The 23,637-nt window shown below is 40.4% G+C and overlaps 13 protein-coding genes and 1 pseudogene across 13 annotated transcripts; 7 read left to right on the top strand and 7 right to left on the bottom strand.

Annotated features, from left to right (window-relative positions):
• Positions 1-476: 476 nt before the first annotated feature.
• On the bottom strand, positions 477-945 carry LOC115770887 (annotated as a pseudogene).
• A 126-nt stretch (positions 946-1,071) lies between these two features.
• On the top strand, positions 1,072-6,851 carry LOC115770886 (histone H3.v1-like). Its single transcript, XM_030716321.1, has 3 exons — positions 1,072-1,497; positions 2,746-3,409; positions 6,437-6,851. Exons 1-3 carry the CDS (start codon positions 1,089-1,091, stop codon positions 6,849-6,851), a joined length of 1,488 nt encoding a protein of 495 aa, XP_030572181.1. The 5' UTR covers positions 1,072-1,088.
• On the top strand, positions 2,724-3,482 carry LOC115770578 (histone H1.2). Its single transcript, XM_030715901.1, has one exon. The coding sequence runs from the start codon at positions 2,730-2,732 to the stop codon at positions 3,480-3,482; it is 753 nt and encodes a 250-aa protein (XP_030571761.1). The 5' UTR covers positions 2,724-2,729.
• LOC115770576 (histone H2B) lies at positions 3,865-4,316 on the bottom strand. Its single transcript, XM_030715899.1, has one exon. It carries the CDS (start codon positions 4,295-4,297, stop codon positions 3,926-3,928), a length of 372 nt encoding a protein of 123 aa, XP_030571759.1. The 5' UTR covers positions 4,298-4,316; the 3' UTR covers positions 3,865-3,925.
• Positions 4,515-5,014, top strand: LOC115770575 (histone H2A). The gene has a single exon (XM_030715898.1). The coding sequence runs from the start codon at positions 4,544-4,546 to the stop codon at positions 4,916-4,918; it is 375 nt and encodes a 124-aa protein (XP_030571758.1). The 5' UTR covers positions 4,515-4,543; the 3' UTR covers positions 4,919-5,014.
• On the bottom strand, positions 5,829-6,155 carry LOC115770577 (histone H4). Its single transcript, XM_030715900.1, has one exon. It carries the CDS (start codon positions 6,138-6,140, stop codon positions 5,829-5,831), a length of 312 nt encoding a protein of 103 aa, XP_030571760.1. The 5' UTR covers positions 6,141-6,155.
• Positions 6,852-7,112: 261 nt separating the features above from the next.
• LOC115770721 (histone H2B) lies at positions 7,113-7,809 on the bottom strand. The gene has a single exon (XM_030716120.1). The coding sequence runs from the start codon at positions 7,788-7,790 to the stop codon at positions 7,419-7,421; it is 372 nt and encodes a 123-aa protein (XP_030571980.1). The 5' UTR covers positions 7,791-7,809; the 3' UTR covers positions 7,113-7,418.
• Positions 7,810-8,007: 198 nt separating this feature from the next.
• On the top strand, positions 8,008-8,507 carry LOC115770814 (histone H2A). Its single transcript, XM_030716235.1, has one exon. It carries the CDS (start codon positions 8,037-8,039, stop codon positions 8,409-8,411), a length of 375 nt encoding a protein of 124 aa, XP_030572095.1. The 5' UTR covers positions 8,008-8,036; the 3' UTR covers positions 8,412-8,507.
• Positions 8,508-9,321: 814 nt separating this feature from the next.
• LOC115770607 (histone H4) lies at positions 9,322-9,648 on the bottom strand. Its single transcript, XM_030715944.1, has one exon. The coding sequence runs from the start codon at positions 9,631-9,633 to the stop codon at positions 9,322-9,324; it is 312 nt and encodes a 103-aa protein (XP_030571804.1). The 5' UTR covers positions 9,634-9,648.
• Positions 9,649-9,916: 268 nt separating this feature from the next.
• On the top strand, positions 9,917-13,424 carry LOC115770885 (histone H3-like 5). The gene is made up of 2 exons (XM_030716320.1): positions 9,917-10,340; positions 13,010-13,424. Exons 1-2 carry the CDS (start codon positions 9,934-9,936, stop codon positions 13,422-13,424), a joined length of 822 nt encoding a protein of 273 aa, XP_030572180.1. The 5' UTR covers positions 9,917-9,933.
• Positions 10,606-11,298, bottom strand: LOC115770606 (histone H2B). The gene has a single exon (XM_030715943.1). The coding sequence runs from the start codon at positions 11,281-11,283 to the stop codon at positions 10,912-10,914; it is 372 nt and encodes a 123-aa protein (XP_030571803.1). The 5' UTR covers positions 11,284-11,298; the 3' UTR covers positions 10,606-10,911.
• Positions 11,506-11,990, top strand: LOC115770605 (histone H2A). Its single transcript, XM_030715942.1, has one exon. The coding sequence runs from the start codon at positions 11,530-11,532 to the stop codon at positions 11,902-11,904; it is 375 nt and encodes a 124-aa protein (XP_030571802.1). The 5' UTR covers positions 11,506-11,529; the 3' UTR covers positions 11,905-11,990.
• On the bottom strand, positions 12,402-12,728 carry LOC115770608 (histone H4). The gene has a single exon (XM_030715945.1). The coding sequence runs from the start codon at positions 12,711-12,713 to the stop codon at positions 12,402-12,404; it is 312 nt and encodes a 103-aa protein (XP_030571805.1). The 5' UTR covers positions 12,714-12,728.
• A 1,213-nt stretch (positions 13,425-14,637) lies between the features above and the next one.
• Positions 14,638-15,433, top strand: LOC115770610 (histone H1.2-like). The gene has a single exon (XM_030715946.1). It carries the CDS (start codon positions 14,644-14,646, stop codon positions 15,394-15,396), a length of 753 nt encoding a protein of 250 aa, XP_030571806.1. The 5' UTR covers positions 14,638-14,643; the 3' UTR covers positions 15,397-15,433.
• Positions 15,434-23,637: the final 8,204 nt, after the last annotated feature.

Here is a 23,637-nt window from a genome sequence, read left to right as displayed (position 1 = left end):
ACTAAAAAAAAAAAAGCGTATTCTTCGTAAATAGTTGAAACCAACCGTCCTTTTCAGGACGACCAAAAATATTTAAAAAGAGATTATCTTTTCATTCAATAGGGTATCCGAAATCGATTCAATAATACAAAGTACATCTCAGCTCAAAAGTACAGTCGTGCTAGTCGCTAAAAATGTGCAAATTGTCCTATCGAATGCGGTTGTCATACGTTTGTGATGGATTAAAAACAAGCACAAAATATGTAAAACAAACGAACATCGGTGATTCTGGTCGATTAATGGAGCAGTGTCGGGAGCGGTTGATTCTGAGATGGAGAAACGTTTGACGCTTGAATACATCACATTTTAGACATTCATATGATCTGTGCTTGCTTCTTTCATTAAGGTTGAATTAAACGTTTTTGATCTCTTAATAAAACGGATTAGTGGTCCTGAAAAGGACCGATTGGTGTCAACATAAATTCTACATTTTCTTTTTAACCGCCAAAACCGTACAGGGTACGGCCTTGTCTTTTCAGCGCGTAAACAACATCCATGGCTGTGACTGTCTTCCTCTTGGCGTGCTCGGTGTATGTGACCGCATCACGGATAACATTTTCCAAGAAAACTTTTAGAACACCACGAGTTTCCTCATAAATAAGACCAGAAATACGTTTTACGCCACCACGACGAGCTAAACGGCGGATAGCTGGTTTCGTGATGCCCTGAATATTATCACGCAACACTTTGCGATGACGTTTGGCGCCCCCTTTACCCAAGCCTTTGCCACCTTTACCACGACCAGTCATTTTTCACTTTATATTTTTATTCTACTTTACACCACGAATGTCACAAAGATACTAATGCTAGCTCTTCAGCCAGCGCTTATATTTATACCAAAAATATCCAAAACTCGAGCGAGTAAAAAAATATTTCCATCTCGCTCACACACTACCCTCGTAACATATTCGGCAAAGCGACGAACAGCAAATATCTTTCGTTCTCTTTCTAACTTATCACGTATTTTCTATATAAGCGATACACAAACGAGACACATGCTCAGTATGTTTTTAACAGTGACTGTGTAAAGTTAGAATTGTGAAAGAAAGATGGCTCGTACTAAGCAAACTGCTCGTAAATCAACTGGAGGAAAGGCTCCTCGGAAACAGTTAGCTACTAAGGCAGCACGTAAAAGTGCTCCAGCAACTGGTGGTGTGAAGAAACCTCATCGCTATAGGCCAGGCACTGTTGCCCTGCGTGAAATTCGTCGCTACCAGAAGAGCACGGAACTGCTTATTCGCAAGTTGCCGTTCCAGCGTTTAGTACGCGAAATTGCTCAGGACTTCAAGACCGACTTACGTTTCCAGAGCTCGGCTGTGATGGCTTTGCAGGAAGCTAGCGAAGCCTATCTAGTTGGCCTATTCGAAGATACAAATTTGTGTGCTATCCACGCTAAGCGTGTCACCATCATGCCCAAGGACATTCAACTGGCCAGACGTATTCGTGGGGAGCGCGCTTAAGTTATACCTCATCCTTAATATCAAACAAATCGGTCCTTTTCAGGACCACAAAATATTCTAAACAAGGAGATTGATATTTTCGTATCAATATATTAAATACCGAAGTGCAGTCGAAAAACATTGGTTAAAAGTCAAACAAAACTGCATTTTCATTTTGTCTTGAATAAAAAAAGCTCGGACCTCGAGCCTGCCAAACAAACAATTTTGAAATGGAAAGGTCGCCAAATACAACATTATATTAAATAGCTTTATAAAATGTGACAATAAGCAAATAGGGCATTACAGTATTTGCTTCACCTCATTGTATCTTAACGATAAATCCATATGCATATTATTTAATATTTAACCGAAAACTCAACTCCATTATATTCCACCGACAAAATATATGTCGATGTATAGATGATTTTCTGAATAGCTATATAAAGCATTTGGTTTGGTCCTCATCACCGCAAATAAACATAATTTTTAATTTTTCATCAATCAATTGTGCTCTAAGAGATAATTTCTGAATTTCGAAAATAAATTAACTAAGGGTCTAATGGATTTTTCGCTACACAGAAATGTCATATGGATTTCGCATGATATTTTATTAATTTAGTTTCAACTATATTAACAATTTGTTTTACTAAATGGAATAATCTTTCATTTCCTTTTTTTTTTTAATTTATATTAACTGTTAAAGACAAAATTAGATTTGTCTGAAGCGTTTTATATTGATTTCATTGTAAACTTGCCTGTTTTTAACAGCTAAGGGTTATGTTAAATAGATATTTAAAATAGTAGACTTAAGATATATTTAAATTAATAGTTGAATTTAATTAAAGAATTGTTGAAATATTGTATATAAATGCATAATATTTCAAGATTCGTTATATTATTATTAATAATCGTGTTTTTTGCTCGAAAACGTTTTTCGCCAAGACACAAAGTTAAACTTTGACTGGCAATTAAAAATCATAAAATCATGTTAAATACACTAAATAATTTATATTGTATTGTTTGAATATTAAACAAAACATTCCAATTCATATTCACAACGATTTCCAAGTATAAACTTTTGTAAATGACCATTTAACAAGTATGTAATGACGACGCATTGAGTAACAAACGTTCAATACCAAAAACATTCTCGTACCACCGTCCTCCTCGATTCTCACGCAAACGGGTGACCAAAAAAATATGAATTTTTTCGAAAATTAACAAGTGAACAGTGAATAAAGTGAAGTTAAGATGTCTGATTCCGCAGTTGCAACGTCCGCATCTCCTGTGATTGCCCAAGCAGCGTCAGGCGAGAAAAAGGTGGCTACTAAAAAGGCAGCAGCCGCCACACCAAAGTCAAAGAAGTCAGCAGCTCCTCCATCGCACCCACCAACTCAGCAAATGGTAGATGCATCGATTAAAAACTTAAAGGAACGTGGTGGCTCATCCCTTCTGGCAATTAAAAAATATATCGGTGCTACATACAAGTGCGATGCCCAGAAGCTAGCCCCGTTCATTAAGAAGTACCTAAAGAATGCGGTTGCGAATGGAAAGCTGATCCAAACAAAGGGCAAGGGTGCCTCTGGTTCGTTCAAACTATCTGCATCCGCTAAAAAGGATCCCAAGCCAAAGGCCTCCGCTGTCGAGAAGAAAACTAAGAAGGTAAATGCTTCGGCGGCAGCAGCAACTAAAAAGAAGAGTAGTACATCTACCACGAAGAAAGCAGCGGGTGCCGCTGATAAAAAGCCATCAAAATCGGCAGCAACCAAAAAGAGTGTTGAGAAAAAGAAGGCGGACAAAGCAAAGGCTAAGGATGCGAAGAAAACGGGAACCATTAAGGCCAAGCCTACAACAGCAAAGGCTAAATCAAGCGCAACAAAGCCAAAGACCCCAAAACCTAAGACCACAACTGCTAAACCGAAGAAAGTCGTGTCGGCTACGACCCCGAAGAAAACTGCTGTCAAGAAGCCAAAAGCGAAGACTGCATCTGCAACGAAGAAATAATTTGAAATTGCTCGTCAGCATGTGCAAATTTCTAATATTGAAATTTGTTTTTCAACAAAGCCCTTTTAAGGGCTACAAATACGATTTTCTAAGAGAAAGAATTTTTCTTTTTGTCTACATCGGCATATATGTTAAGTTAGATTGGACTTGTCAACTTATCATCATTCATCATTGTAAATATCATATAAGTTCTTTCCTCATTCATTCCACCGCACAATAGATAGAAAAAGTTCCATAAATACTAAAGATTCTCTAAAGACCGCATAGACGGAAAGTGTACTCTAATATTTAAGATAATAGAAAAGTTCTTATAACGCAACCAGAATGCATATAAGATATTTTGATTTTTAAATATTTTTAATTCCTTGAAAAGTCGATTTGTGGCCCTGAAAAGGGCCTTTTGCTTTTGTTTGCTTCCCGTACAATGTACATCTAGCTGAATTTTACTTGGAGCTGGTGTACTTTGTAACTGCTTTTGTTCCCTCACTGACAGCGTGCTTGGCCAATTCGCCGGGCAGCAAAAGACGTACTGCGGTTTGGATTTCCCGACTGGTAATAGTTGAGCGTTTGTTGTAGTGAGCCAAACGGGAGGCCTCGGCAGCAATACGCTCGAAAATGTCGTTAACAAAGCTGTTCATTATGCTCATCGCCTTTGACGAAATGCCGGTGTCAGGGTGGACCTGCTTGAGCACTTTGTAAATGTAGATAGCATAGCTTTCCTTCCTCTTGCGCTTCTTCTTCTTGTCATTCTTGGTAATGTTTTTTTGAGCCTTACCAGCCTTTTTGGCTGCCTTCCCACTTGTTTTCGGCGGCATTATTATTCACAAACGTTCACTTTAATTCACTTCACAAATGTTTGACACTTAAGGGTGTGTTGCTTAGCATTTATACTTTTTTTCGAGCGACGCTTTCATGTTTATATCACGTTCAATTCGCATCTCTAAAACTGAAGAAGTAGGTAGTTGGAAAAAGTATAAATATAATGGATATGTGGTTGGATATCAGAAACATTCGATAGTTGTGTGTAAGCAGTGAAACAGTGAAATAAGGAAAATACGAAAATGTCTGGTCGCGGTAAAGGTGGAAAAGTGAAGGGAAAGGCAAAGTCGCGTTCTAACCGCGCTGGTCTTCAGTTTCCCGTTGGTCGTATTCACCGCCTCCTTCGTAAGGGCAACTATGCTGAACGTGTTGGTGCCGGTGCTCCTGTCTACTTGGCTGCCGTTATGGAATATTTGGCCGCTGAAGTTTTGGAGTTGGCTGGCAATGCTGCACGCGACAACAAGAAAACTAGAATTATTCCTCGCCACTTGCAATTGGCCATTCGTAACGATGAGGAGTTAAACAAACTGCTTTCGGGCGTCACCATTGCCCAGGGCGGTGTTTTACCCAACATCCAAGCAGTTCTGTTGCCCAAGAAGACGGAAAAGAAGGCATAATTTGCTAGTTAACTAAACAAAAAAAAAAAAAGACAGCGTATACATTTGTAAATAGTCGAAACCAACCGTCCTTTTCAGGACGACCAAAAATATTAAAAAAGAGATTATCTTTTCATTCGATAGGGTATCCGAAATCGATTCAATAATACAAAGTACAGTCGTGCTAGTCGATAAAAATGTGTAATATTGTCTTATGGAATGCGGTTGTCTTACTTTTGTGATAGATAAAAAACAAGCACAAAATATGTAAAACAAACGAACATCGGTGAATCTTGTCGATTGCTGGAGCAGTGTCGGGAGCGGTTGATTCTTAGATGGAGAAGCGTTTGACAGCTTGACCATTGCCCTGGGCGTTGTTTTACCCAACATCCAAGCAGTTCTGTTGCCCAAGAAGGCATTATGTTAAAAAAAGGCATAATTTGCTAGTTAACGAAACTAAAAAAAAAAAAGCGTATTCTTCGTAAATAGTTGAAACCAACCGTCCTTTTCAGGACGACCAAAAATATTTAAAAAGAGATTATCTTTTCATTCAATAGGGTATCCGAAATCGATTCAATAATACAAAGTACATCTCAGCTCAAAAGTACAGTCGTGCTAGTCGCTAAAAATGTGCAAATTGTCCTATCGAATGCGGTTGTCATACGTTTGTGATGGATTAAAAACAAGCACAAAATATGTAAAACAAACGAACATCGGTGATTCTGGTCGATTAATGGAGCAGTGTCGGGAGCGGTTGATTCTGAGATGGAGAAACGTTTGACGCTTGAATACATCACATTTTAGACATTCATATGATCTGTGCTTGCTTCTTTCATTAAGGTTGAATTAAACGTTTTTGATCTCTTAATAAAACGGATTAGTGGTCCTGAAAAGGACCGATTGGTGTCAACATAAATTCTACATTTTCTTTTTAACCGCCAAAACCGTACAGGGTACGGCCTTGTCTTTTCAGCGCGTAAACAACATCCATGGCTGTGACTGTCTTCCTCTTGGCGTGCTCGGTGTATGTGACCGCATCACGGATAACATTTTCCAAGAAAACTTTTAGAACACCACGAGTTTCCTCATAAATAAGACCAGAAATACGTTTTACGCCACCACGACGAGCTAAACGGCGGATAGCTGGTTTCGTGATGCCCTGAATATTATCACGCAACACTTTGCGATGACGTTTGGCGCCGCCTTTACCCAAGCCTTTGCCACCTTTACCACGACCAGTCATTTTTCACTTTATATTTTTATTCTACTTTACACCACGAATGTCACAAAGATACTAATGCTAGCTCTTCAGCCAGCGCTTATATTTATACCAAAAATATCCAAAACTCGAGCGAGTAAAAAAATATTTCCATCTCGCTCACACACTACCCTCGTAACATATTCGGCAAAGCGACGAACAGCAAATATCTTTCGTTCTCTTTCTAACTTATCACGTATTTTCTATATAAGCGATACACAAACGAGACACATGCTCAGTGTGTTTTTAACAGTGACTGTGTAAAGTTAGAATTGTGAAAGAAAGATGGCTCGTACTAAGCAAACTGCTCGTAAATCAACTGGAGGAAAGGCTCCTCGGAAACAGTTAGCTACTAAGGCAGCACGTAAAAGTGCTCCAGCAACTGGTGGTGTGAAGAAACCTCATCGCTATAGGCCAGGCACTGTTGCCCTGCGTGAAATTCGTCGCTACCAGAAGAGCACGGAACTGCTTATTCGCAAGTTGCCGTTCCAGCGTTTAGTACGCGAAATTGCTCAGGACTTCAAGACCGACTTACGTTTCCAGAGCTCGGCTGTGATGGCTTTGCAGGAAGCTAGCGAAGCCTATCTAGTTGGCCTATTCGAAGATACAAATTTGTGTGCTATCCACGCTAAGCGTGTCACCATCATGCCCAAGGACATTCAACTGGCCAGACGTATTCGTGGGGAGCGCGCTTAAGTTATACCTCATCCTTAAAACATAAATATCAAACAAATCGGTCCTTTTCAGGACCACAAAATATTCTAAACAAGGAGATTGATATTTTCCAATATACAACTTGAAATATGTACATCATACCAAAAAAGACAACAACACATTGTGACAGAAATAATCTAAAAAAAAAAAACGATTTTCTGTCACCGAATTTTATTTGCAATATCATGCTCGAAAAACTACGCGTTTGCCTATTGAAACATTTTTCAGCTAGAATTCCAGAAGAGAGCTGATGGATTATTTGCAAAAGATATTACTAGTCGGAAGATTTTTATTCGGGTAGTTTGGAATACTGATCCTTTGCTGTAGCCAACGGATAATAAGTTATCTTTTTTATTTCGAAAACAGAGTGCTTGTATTCTAAAATAACGAGTCCAAACTTTCGTCGATTACAATTGTTAATTTTCTGAAAGATATATCTATATTCTGATATTTAAAAATATTTTAAATTCCTTGAAAAGGCGATTTGTGGCCCTGAAAAGGGCCTTTTGCTTTTGTTTGCTTCCCGTACAATGTACATCTAGCTGAATTTTACTTGGAGCTGGTGTACTTTGTAACTGCTTTTGTTCCCTCACTGACAGCGTGCTTGGCCAATTCGCCGGGCAGCAAAAGACGTACTGCGGTTTGGATTTCCCGACTGGTAATAGTTGAGCGTTTGTTGTAGTGAGCCAAACGGGAGGCCTCGGCAGCAATACGCTCGAAAATGTCGTTAACAAAGCTGTTCATTATGCTCATCGCCTTTGACGAAATGCCGGTGTCAGGGTGGACCTGCTTGAGCACTTTGTAAATGTAGATAGCATAGCTTTCCTTCCTCTTGCGCTTCTTCTTCTTGTCATTCTTGGTAATGTTTTTTTGAGCCTTACCAGCCTTTTTGGCTGCCTTCCCACTTGTTTTCGGCGGCATTATTATTCACAAACGTTCACTTTAATTCACTTCACAAATGTTTGACACTTAAGGGTGTGTTGCTTAGCATTTATACTTTTTTTCGAGCGACGCTTTCATGTTTATATCACGTTCAATTCGCATCTCTAAAACTGAAGAAGTAGGTAGTTGGAAAAAGTATAAATATAATGGATATGTGGTTGGATATCAGAAACATTCGATAGTTGTGTGTAAGCAGTGAAACAGTGAAATAAGGAAAATACGAAAATGTCTGGTCGCGGTAAAGGTGGAAAAGTGAAGGGAAAGGCAAAGTCGCGTTCTAACCGCGCTGGTCTTCAGTTTCCCGTTGGTCGTATTCACCGCCTCCTTCGTAAGGGCAACTATGCTGAACGTGTTGGTGCCGGTGCTCCTGTCTACTTGGCTGCCGTTATGGAATATTTGGCCGCTGAAGTTTTGGAGTTGGCTGGCAATGCTGCACGCGACAACAAGAAAACTAGAATTATTCCTCGCCACTTGCAATTGGCCATTCGTAACGATGAGGAGTTAAACAAACTGCTTTCGGGCGTCACCATTGCCCAGGGCGGTGTTTTACCCAACATCCAAGCAGTTCTGTTGCCCAAGAAGACGGAAAAGAAGGCATAATTTGCTAGTTAACTAAACAAAAAAAAAAAAAGACAGCGTATACATTTGTAAATAGTCGAAACCAACCGTCCTTTTCAGGACGACCAAAAATATTAAAAAAGAGATTATCTTTTCATTCGATAGGGTATCCGAAATCGATTCAATAATACAAAGTACAGTCGTGCTAGTCGATAAAAATGTGTAATATTGTCTTATGGAATGCGGTTGTCTTACTTTTGTGATAGATAAAAAACAAGCACAAAATATGTAAAACAAACGAACATCGGTGAATCTTGTCGATTGCTGGAGCAGTGTCGGGAGCGGTTGATTCTTAGATGGAGAAGCGTTTGACAGCTTGACCATTGCCCTGGGCGTTGTTTTACCCAACATCCAAGCAGTTCTGTTGCCCAAGAAGGCATTATGTTAAAAAAAGGCATAATTTGCTAGTTAACGAAACTAAAAAAAAAAAAGCGTATTCTTCGTAAATAGTTGAAACCAACCGTCCTTTTCAGGACGACCAAAAATATTTAAAAAGAGATTATCTTTTCATTCAATAGGGTATCCGAAATCGATTCAATAATACAAAGTACATCTCAGCTCAAAAGTACAGTCGTGCTAGTCGCTAAAAATGTGCAAATTGTCCTATCGAATGCGGTTGTCATACGTTTGTGATGGATTAAAAACAAGCACAAAATATGTAAAACAAACGAACATCGGTGATTCTGGTCGATTAATGGAGCAGTGTCGGGAGCGGTTGATTCTGAGATGGAGAAACGTTTGACGCTTGAATACATCACATTTTAGACATTCATATGATCTGTGCTTGCTTCTTTCATTAAGGTTGAATTAAACGTTTTTGATCTCTTAATAAAACGGATTAGTGGTCCTGAAAAGGACCGATTGGTGTCAACATAAATTCTACATTTTCTTTTTAACCGCCAAAACCGTACAGGGTACGGCCTTGTCTTTTCAGCGCGTAAACAACATCCATGGCTGTGACTGTCTTCCTCTTGGCGTGCTCGGTGTATGTGACCGCATCACGGATAACATTTTCCAAGAAAACTTTTAGAACACCACGAGTTTCCTCATAAATAAGACCAGAAATACGTTTTACGCCACCACGACGAGCTAAACGGCGGATAGCTGGTTTCGTGATGCCCTGAATATTATCACGCAACACTTTGCGATGACGTTTGGCGCCGCCTTTACCCAAGCCTTTGCCACCTTTACCACGACCAGTCATTTTTCACTTTATATTTTTATTCTACTTTACACCACGAATGTCACAAAGATACTAATGCTAGCTCTTCAGCCAGCGCTTATATTTATACCAAAAATATCCAAAACTCGAGCGAGTAAAAAAATATTTCCATCTCGCTCACACACTACCCTCGTAACATATTCGGCAAAGCGACGAACAGCAAATATCTTTCGTTCTCTTTCTAACTTATCACGTATTTTCTATATAAGCGATACACAAACGAGACGAACGGTTATTGTGTTTTTAACAGTGACTGTGTAAAGTTAGAATTGTGAAAGAAAGATGGCTCGTACTAAGCAAACTGCTCGTAAATCAACTGGAGGAAAGGCTCCTCGGAAACAGTTAGCTACTAAGGCAGCACGTAAAAGTGCTCCAGCAACTGGTGGTGTGAAGAAACCTCATCGCTATAGGCCAGGCACTGTTGCCCTGCGTGAAATTCGTCGCTACCAGAAGAGCACGGAACTGCTTATTCGCAAGTTGCCGTTCCAGCGTTTAGTACGCGAAATTGCTCAGGACTTCAAGACCGACTTACGTTTCCAGAGCTCGGCTGTGATGGCTTTGCAGGAAGCTAGCGAAGCCTATCTAGTTGGCCTATTCGAAGATACAAATTTGTGTGCTATCCACGCTAAGCGTGTCACCATCATGCCCAAGGACATTCAACTGGCCAGACGTATTCGTGGGGAGCGCGCTTAAGTTATACCTCATCCTTAAAACATAAATATCAAACAAATCGGTCCTTTTCAGGACCACAAAATATTCTAAACAAGGAGATTGATATTTTCCAATATACAACTTGAAATATGTACATCATACCAAAAAAGACAACAACACATTGTGACAGAAATAATCTAAAAAAAAAAAACGATTTTCTGTCACCGAATTTTATTTGCAATATCATGCTCGAAAAACTACGCGTTTGCCTATTGAAACATTTTTCAGCTAGAATTCCAGAAGAGAGCTGATGGATTATTTGCAAAAGATATTACTAGTCGGAAGATTTTTATTCGGGTAGTTTGGAATACTGATCCTTTGCTGTAGCCAACGGATAATAAGTTATCTTTTTTATTTCGAAAACAGAGTGCTTGTATTCTAAAATAACGAGTCCAAACTTTCGTCGATTACAATTGTTAATTTTCTGAAAGATATATCTATATTCTGATATTTAAAAATATTTTAAATTCCTTGAAAAGGCGATTTGTGGCCCTGAAAAGGGCCTTTTGCTTTTGTTTGCTTCCCGTACAATGTACATCTAGCTGAATTTTACTTGGAGCTGGTGTACTTTGTAACTGCTTTTGTTCCCTCACTGACAGCGTGCTTGGCCAATTCGCCGGGCAGCAAAAGACGTACTGCGGTTTGGATTTCCCGACTGGTAATAGTTGAGCGTTTGTTGTAGTGAGCCAAACGGGAGGCCTCGGCAGCAATACGCTCGAAAATGTCGTTAACAAAGCTGTTCATTATGCTCATCGCCTTTGACGAAATGCCGGTGTCAGGGTGGACCTGCTTGAGCACTTTGTAAATGTAGATAGCATAGCTTTCCTTCCTCTTGCGCTTCTTCTTCTTGTCATTCTTGGTAATGTTTTTTTGAGCCTTACCAGCCTTTTTGGCTGCCTTCCCACTTGTTTTCGGCGGCATTATTATTCACAAACGTTCACTTTAATTCACTTCACAAATGTTTGACACTTGGGGTGTGTTGCTTCGCATTTATACTTTTTTTCGAGCGACGCTTTCATGTTTATATCACGTTCAACTCGCATCTCTAAAACTGAAGAAGTAGGTAGTTGGAAAAAGTATAAATATAATGGATATGTGGTTGGATGTCAGAAACATTCGATAGTTGTGTGTAAGCGTGTGAAACAGTGAAATAAGGAAAATACGAAAATGTCTGGTCGCGGTAAAGGTGGAAAAGTGAAGGGAAAGGCAAAGTCGCGTTCTAACCGCGCTGGTCTTCAGTTTCCCGTTGGTCGTATTCACCGCCTCCTTCGTAAGGGCAACTATGCTGAACGTGTTGGTGCCGGTGCTCCTGTCTACTTGGCTGCCGTTATGGAATATTTGGCCGCTGAAGTTTTGGAGTTGGCTGGCAATGCTGCACGCGACAACAAGAAAACTAGAATTATCCCTCGCCACTTGCAATTGGCCATTCGTAACGATGAGGAGTTAAACAAACTGCTTTCGGGCGTCACCATTGCCCAGGGCGGTGTTTTACCCAACATCCAAGCAGTTCTGTTGCCCAAGAAGACGGAAAAGAAGGCATAATTTGCTAGTTAACTAAACAAAAAAAAAAAAAGACAGCGTATACATTTGTAAATAGTCGAAACCAACCGTCCTTTTCAGGACGACCAAAAATATTAAAAAAGAGATTATCTTTTCATTCGATAGGGTATCCGAAATCGATTCAATAATACAAAGTACATCTCAGCTCAAAAGTACAGTCGTGCTAGTCGCTAAAAATGTGCAAATTGTCCTATCGAATGCGGTTGTCATACGTTTGTGATGGATTAAAAACAAGCACAAAATATGTAAAACAAACGAACATCGGTGATTCTGGTCGATTAATGGAGCAGTGTCGGGAGCGGTTGATTCTGAGATGGAGAAACGTTTGACGCTTGAATACATCACATTTTAGACATTCATATGATCTGTGCTTGCTTCTTTCATTAAGGTTGAATTAAACGTTTTTGATCTCTTAATAAAACGGATTAGTGGTCCTGAAAAGGACCGATTGGTGTCAACATAAATTCTACATTTTCTTTTTAACCGCCAAAACCGTACAGGGTACGGCCTTGTCTTTTCAGCGCGTAAACAACATCCATGGCTGTGACTGTCTTCCTCTTGGCGTGCTCGGTGTATGTGACCGCATCACGGATAACATTTTCCAAGAAAACTTTTAGAACACCACGAGTTTCCTCATAAATAAGACCAGAAATACGTTTTACGCCACCACGACGAGCTAAACGGCGGATAGCTGGTTTCGTGATGCCCTGAATATTATCACGCAACACTTTGCGATGACGTTTGGCGCCGCCTTTACCCAAGCCTTTGCCACCTTTACCACGACCAGTCATTTTTCACTTTATATTTTTATTCTACTTTACACCACGAATGTCACAAAGATACTAATGCTAGCTCTTCAGCCAGCGCTTATATTTATACCAAAAATATCCAAAACTCGAGCGAGTAAAAAAATATTTCCATCTCGCTCACACACTACCCTCGTAACATATTCGGCAAAGCGACGAACAGCAAATATCTTTCGTTCTCTTTCTAACTTATCACGTATTTTCTATATAAGCGATACACAAACGAGACGAACGGTTATTGTGTTTTTAACAGTGACTGTGTAAAGTTAGAATTGTGAAAGAAAGATGGCTCGTACTAAGCAAACTGCTCGTAAATCAACTGGAGGAAAGGCTCCTCGGAAACAGTTAGCTACTAAGGCAGCACGTAAAAGTGCTCCAGCAACTGGTGGTGTGAAGAAACCTCATCGCTATAGGCCAGGCACTGTTGCCCTGCGTGAAATTCGTCGCTACCAGAAGAGCACGGAACTGCTTATTCGCAAGTTGCCGTTCCAGCGTTTAGTACGCGAAATTGCTCAGGATTTCAAGACCGACTTACGTTTCCAGAGCTCGGCTGTGATGGCTTTGCAGGAAGCTAGCGAAGCCTATCTAGTTGGCCTATTCGAAGATACAAATTTGTGTGCTATCCACGCTAAGCGTGTCACCATCATGCCCAAGGACATTCAACTGGCCAGACGTATTCGTGGGGAGCGCGCTTAAGTTATACCTCATCCTTAATATCAAACAAATCGGTCCTTTTCAGGACCACAAAATATTCTAAACAAGGAGATTGATATTTTCGTATCAATATATTAAATACCGAAAAATATTGGTTAAAAGTCAAACTAAACTGCATTTTCATTTTGTCTTGAATAAAAAAAGCTCGGACCTCGAGCCTGCCAAACAAACAATTTTGAAATGGAAAGGTCGCCAAATACAACATTATATTAAATAGCTTTATAAAATGTGACAATAAGCGAATAGGGCATTACAGTATTTGCTTCACCTCATTGTATCTTAACGATAAATCCATATGCATATTATTTAATATTTAACCGAAAACTCAACTCCATTATATTCCACCGACAAAATATATGTCGATGTATAGATGATTTTCTGAATAGCTATATAAAGCATTTGGTTTGGTCCTCATCACCGCAAATAAACATAATTTTTAATTTTTCATCAATCAATTGTGCTCTAAGAGATAATTTCTGAATTTCGAAAATAAATTAACTAAGGGTCTAATGGATTTTTCGCTACACAGAAATGTCATATGGATTTCGCATGATATTTTATTAATTTAGTTTCAACTATATTAACAATTTGTTTTACTAAATGGAATAATCTTTCATTTCCTTTTTTTTTTTAATTTATATTAACTGTTAAAGACAAAATTAGATTTGTCTGAAGCGTTTTATATTGATTTCATTGTAAACTTGCCTGTTTTTAACAGCTAAGGGTTATGTTAAATAGATATTTAAAATAGTAGACTTAAGATATATTTAAATTAATAGTTGAATTTAATTAAAGAATTGTTGAAATATTGTATATAAATGCATAATATTTCAAGATTCGTTATATTATTATTAATAATCGTGTTTTTTGCTCGAAAACGTTTTTCGCCAAGACACAAAGTTAAACTTTGACTGGCAATTAAAAATCATAAAATCATGTTAAATACACTAAATAATTTATATTGTATTGTTTGAATATTAAACAAAACATTCCAATTCATATTCACAACGATTTCCAAGTATAAACTTTTGTAAATGACCATTTAACAAGTATGTAATGACGACGCATTGAGTAACAAACGTTCAATACCAAAAACATTCTCGTACCACCGTCCTCCTCGATTCTCACGCAAACGGGTGACCAAAAAAATATGAATTTTTTCGAAAATTAACAAGTGAACAGTGAATAAAGTGAAGTTAAGATGTCTGATTCCGCAGTTGCAACGTCCGCATCTCCTGTGATTGCCCAAGCAGCGTCAGGCGAGAAAAAGGTGGCTACTAAAAAGGCAGCAGCCGCCACACCAAAGTCAAAGAAGTCAGCAGCTCCTCCATCGCACCCACCAACTCAGCAAATGGTAGATGCATCGATTAAAAACTTAAAGGAACGTGGTGGCTCATCCCTTCTGGCAATTAAAAAATATATCGGTGCTACATACAAGTGCGATGCCCAGAAGCTAGCCCCGTTCATTAAGAAGTACCTAAAGAATGCGGTTGCGAATGGAAAGCTGATCCAAACAAAGGGCAAGGGTGCCTCTGGTTCGTTCAAACTATCTGCATCCGCTAAAAAGGATCCCAAGCCAAAGGCCTCCGCTGTCGAGAAGAAAACTAAGAAGGTAAATGCTTCGGCGGCAGCAGCAACTAAAAAGAAGAGTAGTACATCTACCACGAAGAAAGCAGCGGGTGCCGCTGATAAAAGGCCATCAAAATCGGCAGCAACCAAAAAGAGTGTTGAGAAAAAGAAGGCGGACAAAGCAAAGGCTAAGGATGCGAAGAAAACGGGAACCATTAAGGCCAAGCCTACAACAGCAAAGGCTAAATCAAGCGCAACAAAGCCAAAGACCCCAAAACCTAAGACCACAACTGCTAAACCGAAGAAAGTCGTGTCGGCTACGACCCCGAAGAAAACTGCTGTCAAGAAGCCAAAAGCGAAGACTGCATCTGCAACGAAGAAATAATTTGAAATTGCTAACTGCTCGTCAGCATGTGCAAATTTCTAATATTGAAATTTGTTTTTCAACAAAGCCCTTTTAAGGGCTACAAATACGATTTTCTAAGAGAAAGAATTTTTCTTTTTGTCTGCATCTGTAAATATTGGAATTGGAATTGTTGTTGATTATTAACTTATCGCTTATTACTCATCAATTACATATTATGCACCTTTAGTTTTATCTCTTTCCAGACTACAGCATAAAACTCCAATTCGACAGTGCACATCCATCCGGTTGTCTAAGCGGTCTACATTCTACTATTGCCATCAGATGCAATTAACCAAAAATATTTATCAGTTACAAAAAAGTTTTGTTTGTATACCTTTCATTTTGTTGCATCTTTACAATATTAAGAGCGTGTGCGGCCTTGTAATGAACCATTTGCTATTGAAAAATGTGTACGATCTACAGCTGGTATAATTAGTATTAACTGTAGCTAGTATAATTACACACCATACTCAAAACTCTACAAGATCCCAAAGACGAAACGAGTAGACACCGCAACAGTATAAATCAACAATACTAGATAGCATAGAGCAGGTCCGGATCCCGTTCGGGTTCTCAACAGACCATCTAACTAAAGGCCATATAAACAGTCTCAAAGAGAAGGGCATAATACGCAACTCTCAGAACAACCTAATTTTCTACCATAGAAAAAGGCAGTCTATCGACCCTTACGACCCTAACTCGCGTACAACGTTAAAGAATAAAAACGAAATGCTCATTTTATTATTTGTCGCAACATATGTATCTTCTCCCTTTCTCTCTATCTCCTTTTTATACCCTGAACCCATTAAAAATGGGTATAAGGGTATATTATATTTGTTCAAAATCCAAATGTATGCACAGGCAGAAGGAAGCATCTCAGACCCCATAAAGTATATATATTCTTGATCAGCACCAATATCCGAGTCGATCTAGCCATGCCCGTCTGTCTGTCTGCCTTTCTGTCCGTATGTATGAACGCAAGGATCTCAGCACCTATATGAGCTAGAGACTTGAAATTTTAGATGTAGGTGCTCCTAGTGACGCGCAGATCAAGTTTTTTTCCGATAATCGATAACTTCCTCCGCTTCCAAGCAATCACCAAACTTGACATATAGCTTCTAAAATAGAATATATATTAATTTGATGTTGGAAGAAGAGGGTTCAGGGTATCACCTAGTCGGGAGCTCTCGACTAGAACCTCTTACTTGTTTTTATTTTTAAGGTAAGGCTGCATCGTCACGTCGTGGTTGGAGGAGGCCTTAAAAGATATTCTCTTGAGCCTCCTGACTACACACCTCCCAGCGAGGTCTCTTGCTACCCGGTTGCAGTATCGCGTGCAAGCGTTCGTTGTATCAGTTGGCGAATGCTTCGACTTGGCTGTCTATAGTCTCCATTTGCTCCTTTTGCTGTTTCCTCAGCAATCTAAGTAGCTTAGCTGGCTGGTCCTTCTCGCTGGCTAGCGCTGTTCTCTTTGCTGAATGCAGGTAGTCCTCTTCTGGTGGCAGCGGCGTATGAATGCCCTTCTACTTGTTCAGTGGGTGCTGTACGGTGGAAGTCAACAGGTGTAGGCCCATGAACATTGTTGCTGCGGCTTCGGTTCGCTTGAGTCGGTGGGAGACTTTTCATTTTGGCGGGCTTTGGAGCTCCCGCACGCTTTGTATATTCGGTGAACTACTAGCAACCTTTATAGTTGGCAGGGTGGTTACCAGCGCAGTGGGCGCAGTGGGAACTGAGTCGGGCCGTGTGAAATCGGCAGTGCGATGATTAAGCCAGCATTTTACGCATTTGTATTGTTTTCGGCAGTATGTGGCTGCGTGCCCGTGCACTTCGTGCACTATCCACGCAGCTACGCAGGTCGTCGTTGAGCTCTCGGTTGAGTGTGGCGTGGTGAAAGTCTTTGATGACTATGCTGTAGGGCTTTTCCTCCTGGAGCTGGTATGAATAGAATTGTATTTCTGGTTCTTCCAGTTTCTTTATGATGGCCCTGTATGTGGGCACATCATTGGCTAGGAGTTGCATGGTCCGACCTAGGTTGGACTTGATGGTCAGGTTGTCCAAGTCCACTACTTCAGATAGTATGAGCCACACGTCGTTGATGTCATCAATGTCATTTAGGACGATGAGGGGTGGCTTTTTTCCTCCAGTGGGGGCATTGTTGTTGGCCCTTTCTTCGGGCACGGAGGAGCTGGTACTGGCATGGGCGACGGCGTTGGGATGGCTGCCGCCCTCAACCTGAGGAGTCTTTGAAGCAGGAAAGTTCTCTTCTTGGGCTGAGCTTATCTGCTCGGCCACAGATTCATTAGTCTCCATATCTTTGTTGTTTTCGTGTGGCGCCAAGAGAGGATATGGCTGTATGTATTTGAACTGGACTGGTGTCAGTCTTGTTCTGTTTTCGCCGCGCAGAAGGTGGGGACCTGCTGTCAAAGACTTTGCGCCTATCGTTTTTTTTTGTCTGTGATTGAATTAGGCGAGCCGCAGTTGCAGCGTGTGAATTGGGTTTGATGATATCTATTATATGCACTAGGGTGTCAACGGGGTCTCTATTCACATGATCACCAGCATGTGGACTGCTGCCGGGGTCGTCGGTTGCACAAGTTTGGAAAAGTGTCGAACATGTGAATGTGAAGCCGCGTCAAATGCGTGTCTCGAAACACAGCAAACGCGAGTGTGGATACGCGTCAAACACGAGTGCTAGTGCATGATCAAACTGGACCCTTAAATATTACGGCCACAAGTGACAAACAATGATCGCAACCTTCGGAAAAATTAAATTAGACAGAAGTGCCAAAGAGCAAAAAAGTAAGTCGGCATTGCACCTAAAAACCATGATGACGATGATGTGGATGAAATCCACAGAATACCACTTAATTATGGAAGAGCTAATGCGTCTTCGGGAAACATAAAGGAATCCAAGGACGTCGATGATGAGCCGGAGGAAACCGCTGCAGTAGCCCCAACTGAACCAAGGAGGGAATTACCTGGACCACCGCGTCAAAACTACCCATTATCGCAACATCCAATGTGAATCCAAAGGAACTGACAGGTATGTTGCGACAAATGATAAAATTAAAAATGCCAGAAAAAAGATGCATCAAACTCACTGCAGACCACGCCCTTGGGCAATGCAGTATCAAAATGACTGAAAACCCATCAGAAAACAATAAAATTCAGTGTGTCAACTGCAAAGGTCAACACACAGCAAATGCTAAGATTTGCCCGTTCAGAGTAGCAATCACTGCCAAAATTGAAAATAAGAGAAGTGGCACTGCATAGCATAGTAGCTACTATAAGCAAGTTCAAAATAATATCCCATTCGCCTCACTCTTCAAGAATACAGATGAGATAAGGTCTGACTCCGGCCAGCCACAACTCCTCAAAAACTTTGTTGTCACCAATCCGGCACTAAAGAAGCATCTTGCTAACAAACTAGCCACAAGCCAAAGCCCCAAATATCTCACTTGAAACAACTAACAGCGATAGTGTGCAAGCATTTGGCAAAGATATAGAAACTTACCAAAAAATACCCCACTAGCCAAGCCCTAGATGAGTCGGAAGCTTGCAAAATAAAACAGGCCCTACTTTTAGACTTTCTTATCCAAATCACACAATTAAAATGACCTTACTTAAAAGTATCTTTCAAAACGTCAATTCAATCATCTTACTACAGAAGAGGCATGAGTTAATGTTCATAGCAGAACACCGTCTAGGCAACAGAAATTCCGCAAAGCTATCCCAATACTAATTTTTAAGGCAAAATGTGAAAACTACCCACACAAGACATGCGCGACGCCACCCAGAAAATGGTGGTACGGCATAAACTTCGAACGCGTAGATATTCCGCCACGTTTCATCGAAGCCGTGGCAATTAAACTTTCCTATCAAGACTCGCTCAGAAACACCCAAAGCTTTATAGAAGTCTTATTATACAAACGTCCTATTTAAACGCTTCTTACTAATGACATGAATGCGCTATTTAACTCTCTAAGCCACATTGGAAAATAATCATAGGTTGCGACCTAAACGCCAAACACCCCAGCTGGCATGTGCCCCACTATAGCCCAGCCCACATAAAAAGCGCCGGTTAAACACTTCAAGACTGGCTTCTAGGACAACCCAACTTAGCTCTTTGCCCCCCAAAGACCCAAGTCGGCCCAATAACCCTAACAACCCATCTTCAATAGATTTCTTCATATGCTCTATAGACCTTCAGATAAAATATAGTTCCCTCTGCAACACAATAGATGAATTCCCATCAGATCATCTTGGGGTAACCCTAGAAATACAACTAGGCCAATATAAGCACCGATCCAAAAATAGTCCATAAATTCGACAGTATCAACACAGATATATGGAACTCTGTCCATTTAAGAAATCTCAGACCAATTGTAAAATCTTCCAACCTAAGTCCTTAAGAAATAGGGACACACATCGAGGAACTTAATACCGCCCTAAATACTGCACTGGACTCGCCAGATGCCATTCCCAAAAGAACCATACACCCATCCAAACCCTATAATACAGTTATGATGAGCACACAATGCCTTGCTCTTATCAAGCAGAAGCGCATCGGTAGAAGATACCTCGTTGGGCGCAACACTCACTGTCATTCAACGAAAAGTCACAGATAAAATCCCTAATCTTCGACCTCACAATCCAAATCAATAGTCATATCCACACCAGTAACCTAAGACATATAGAAACCCGCTTGAAATACATAAGGCCGAGTAAGATTAGCTTAAAATCCCTAAAACATAGTAATACAAACCACCAAATAGACGAGCCGCTTAAACGCGACATCCACCTAACAGCCACTGAGCATAATGAAATCGACATTAACGTCCCCACCGTTATCAAGTCGAAATTTGAAAAAGTCAATGCCCTAGTCTGGTCCTTCGAGCAAATTCATAAGCAAAATGACAACGTGTCCAATAGTAGCCCCGAGCTTAGGCAACACACTAACCGCATAAACAGGCGAGTAGGCTCTATAGCACAAAACCACTTGCAAATACCAACCAAATATAAACTTTGATCCCAGCCGAAGAGCAGACGGCAATTGGGAAAACTTAGAAGAGCTTGGCTTCACAAACGCCAAGCAACTTCTTGAGTGGGTCACATTGAAAAATAAAAAAAAATCCATTGACCCAGATGGCAGTAGTAATTATCGCCTTAATAATTGGTAAAAAGGGTATAATGTATTGGAGCCAATGTAACTGTATGTAACAGGCAGAAGAAACATCTCCAACCCCATAAAGTATATATTCTTTATCAGCATCAATAGCCGAGTCGATCTAGCCATGTCCGTCTTTCTGTCTAACTGCATTTGGTGTTGGAATAAGAGGGTTTAGAACTGACTAGAACCTCTTACTTGTTTAATTTGTTTTTATACTTATACTTATTGTTTTTTTCGACATGTGAAACGCATAGAAGAAGACATCTCTGACCCTAAAAAGTATATACATATATTCTTGATCATTATCAACAGTCGAGTCGTATAGCTCCGTCCGTCTGTCTGTTTCTATTTGAACTAGTCTCTCAGTTTTAAAACTTTCGTTATGAAAGTAAGCAGAAGTGCCTCTTTCCATTACACGAAGTACATACATATGTCAGAACCGGCTGTATCGGACCATTCTATCATATAGCTGCCATAGCAGTTGCAACATCCGCGTCTCCTCTGATTGCTTAAATGTCGAAGTGAACGCTAGTTTGGAAACGTGTCGAACACGTGATTGAGTGAAGCCGTGTTGAACACGAGTTTGGAAATGTGTCGAACATGTGAATGTGAAGCCGCGTCAAACGCGAGTGCTAGTGCATGATCAAACTGAACCCTTAAGCACTGTGAAAACCTAAAGTGGCAAAAGTGATATATGTGATATGGACACATTAATAAATATTACGGCCACAAGTGACAAACAATGCTCGCAAACTTCGGAAAAATTAAATTAGACAGAAGTGCCAAAGAGCAAAAAAGCAAGTCGGCATTGCCAAAGAATCGTACACATAAAGCAGAATGGCAAGTGCAAAATATAATAACCCATCGCAACAAGCTGATCTCAACAACGAGCAGGAGAACGCGTGTGGTAAACGCAGTTACACCTCATCAATATCATCGCTAAGCTGTGATGAATACACGGATGAGGAAGCCGAAACCAATAAAGTACTGAAAAATTATGACGATCTTGAAAAAACTGGGTGTGTGGATGAAATCCACAGAATACCACTTAATTATGGAAGAGCTAATGCGTCTTCGGGAAACATAAAGGAATCCAAGACCAGTTGAAAAGTCTAAAAAAAAAAGCAACGGCAAAGGTATTCGATGGCACTTAATTTGCTGGTCTTTCCCAACTGGATGAGAACGAAGCCACGCAAAAAGATGAGTTCCCAGAACTGGAACCCTCCTAGCCTAAGAAAAACAAGAAATCGAAGGGCCAGAAACCAACCACTAGTAGCCGACGGTATGGACGTCGATGATGAGCCGGAGGAAACCGCTGCAGTAGCCCCAACTGAACCAAGGAAGGAATTACGTGGACCACCGCGTCAAAACTACCCATTATCGCAACATCCAATGTGAATCCAAAGGAACTTACAGGTATGTTGCGACAAATGATAAAAATAAAAATGCCAGAAAAAAGATGCATCAAATGCACTGCAGACCACGCCCTTGGGCAATGCAGTATCAAAATGACTGAAAACCCATCAGAAAACAATAAAATTCAGTGTGTCAACTGCAAAGGTCAACACACAGCAAATGCTAAGATTTGCCCGTTCAGAGTAGCAATCACTGCCAAAATTGAAAATAAGCGAAGTGGCACTGCATAAAGAAACTCAAAAAAAAAATTACCAAAGCCACTACAGTAGCTACTATAAGCAAGTTCAAAAATAATATCCCATTCGCCTCACTCTTCAAGAATACAGATGAGATAAGGTCTGACTCCGGCCAGCCACAACTCCTCAAAAACTTTGTTGTCACCAATCCGGCACTAAAGAAGCATCTTGCTAACAAACTAGCCACAAGCCAAAGCCCCAAATATCTCACTTGAAACAACTAACAGCGATAGTGTGCAAGCATTTGGCAAAGATATAGAAACTTACCAAAAAATACCCCACTAGCCAAGCCCTAGATGAGTCGGAAGCTTGCAAAATAAAACAAGCCCTACTTTTAGACTTTCTTATCCAAATCACACAATTAAAATGACCTTACTTAAAAGTATCTTTCAAAACGTCAATTCAATCATCTTACTACAGAAGAGGCATGAGTTAATGTTCATAGCAGAACACCGTCTAGGCAACAGAAATTCCGCAAAGCTATCCCAATACTAATTTATAAGGCAAAATGTGAAAACTACCCACACAAGACATGCGCGACGCCACCCAGAAAATGGTGGTACGGCATAAACTTCGAACGCGTAGATATTCCGCCACTACGTTTCATCGAAGCCGTGGCAATTAAACTTTCCTAGCAAGACTCGCTCAGAAAAACCCAAAGCTTTATAGAAGTCTTATTATACAAACGTCCTAATTAAACGCTTCTTACTAATGACATGAATGCGCTATTTAACTCTCTAAGCCACATTGGAAAATAATCATAGGTTGCGACCTAAACGCCAAACACCCCAGCTGGCATGTGCCCCACTATAGCCCAGCCCACATAAAAAGCGCCGGTAAAACACTTCAAGACTGGCTTCTAGGACAACCTAACTTAGCTCTTTGCCCCCCAAAGACCCAAGTCGGCCCAATAACCCTAACAACCCATCTTCAATAGATTTCTTCATATGCTCTATAGACCTTCAGATAAAATATAGTTCCCTCTGCAACACAATAGATGAATTCCCATCAGATCATCTCGGGGTAACCCAAGAAATACAACTAGGCCAATATAAGCACCGATCCAAAAATATTCCATAAATTCGACAGTATCAACACAGATATAATGAACTCTGTCCTTTTAAGAAATCTCAGACCAATTGTAAGATCTTCCAACCTAAGTCCTTAAGAAATAGGCACACACATCGAGGAACTTAATACCGCCCTAAATACTGCACTGGACTCGCCAGATGCCATTCCCAAAAGAACCATAAACCCATCCAAACCCTATAATACAGTTATGATGAGCACACAATGCCTTGCTCTTATCAAGCAGAAGCGCATCGGTAGAAGATACCTCGTTGGGCGCAACACTCACTGTCATTCGACGAAAAGTCACAGATAAAATCCCTAATCTTC

Source organism: Drosophila novamexicana, unplaced genomic scaffold (genome assembly GCF_003285875.2).
Source record: "Drosophila novamexicana strain 15010-1031.04,08,12 unplaced genomic scaffold, DnovRS2.1 tig00004560-arrow-pilon, whole genome shotgun sequence".
NCBI lineage: Eukaryota > Metazoa > Arthropoda > Insecta > Diptera > Drosophilidae > Drosophila > Drosophila novamexicana.
The sequence above is the reverse complement of the archived record's forward strand: the minus strand, read 5'-3'. Positions and strand labels throughout refer to the sequence as shown.

Bases quoted from the DNA above. Each gene is read 5' to 3' on its own strand.
- LOC115770575 (XM_030715898.1), top strand. From the start codon at position 4,544: ATGTCTGGTCGCGGTAAAGGTGGAAAAGTGAAGGGAAAGGCAAAGTCG.
- LOC115770576 (XM_030715899.1), bottom strand. From the start codon at position 4,297: ATGCCGCCGAAAACAAGTGGGAAGGCAGCCAAAAAGGCTGGTAAGGCT.
- LOC115770606 (XM_030715943.1), bottom strand. From the start codon at position 11,283: ATGCCGCCGAAAACAAGTGGGAAGGCAGCCAAAAAGGCTGGTAAGGCT.
- LOC115770885 (XM_030716320.1), top strand. From the start codon at position 9,934: ATGGCTCGTACTAAGCAAACTGCTCGTAAATCAACTGGAGGAAAGGCT. The intron at 10,341-13,009 runs TTAAGTTATACC...GAATTGTGAAAG, and splicing joins CGTATTCGTGGGGAGCGCGC to AAAGATGGCTCGTACTAAGC.
- LOC115770721 (XM_030716120.1), bottom strand. From the start codon at position 7,790: ATGCCGCCGAAAACAAGTGGGAAGGCAGCCAAAAAGGCTGGTAAGGCT.
- LOC115770605 (XM_030715942.1), top strand. From the start codon at position 11,530: ATGTCTGGTCGCGGTAAAGGTGGAAAAGTGAAGGGAAAGGCAAAGTCG.
- LOC115770814 (XM_030716235.1), top strand. From the start codon at position 8,037: ATGTCTGGTCGCGGTAAAGGTGGAAAAGTGAAGGGAAAGGCAAAGTCG.
- LOC115770607 (XM_030715944.1), bottom strand. From the start codon at position 9,633: ATGACTGGTCGTGGTAAAGGTGGCAAAGGCTTGGGTAAAGGCGGCGCC.
- LOC115770577 (XM_030715900.1), bottom strand. From the start codon at position 6,140: ATGACTGGTCGTGGTAAAGGTGGCAAAGGCTTGGGTAAAGGCGGCGCC.
- LOC115770886 (XM_030716321.1), top strand. From the start codon at position 1,089: ATGGCTCGTACTAAGCAAACTGCTCGTAAATCAACTGGAGGAAAGGCT. The intron at 1,498-2,745 runs AAGTTATACCTC...CTGATTCCGCAG, and splicing joins TATTCGTGGGGAGCGCGCTT to TTGCAACGTCCGCATCTCCT. The intron at 3,410-6,436 runs GTCGGCTACGAC...GAATTGTGAAAG, and splicing joins GCTAAACCGAAGAAAGTCGT to AAAGATGGCTCGTACTAAGC.
- LOC115770610 (XM_030715946.1), top strand. From the start codon at position 14,644: ATGTCTGATTCCGCAGTTGCAACGTCCGCATCTCCTGTGATTGCCCAA.
- LOC115770578 (XM_030715901.1), top strand. From the start codon at position 2,730: ATGTCTGATTCCGCAGTTGCAACGTCCGCATCTCCTGTGATTGCCCAA.
- LOC115770608 (XM_030715945.1), bottom strand. From the start codon at position 12,713: ATGACTGGTCGTGGTAAAGGTGGCAAAGGCTTGGGTAAAGGCGGCGCC.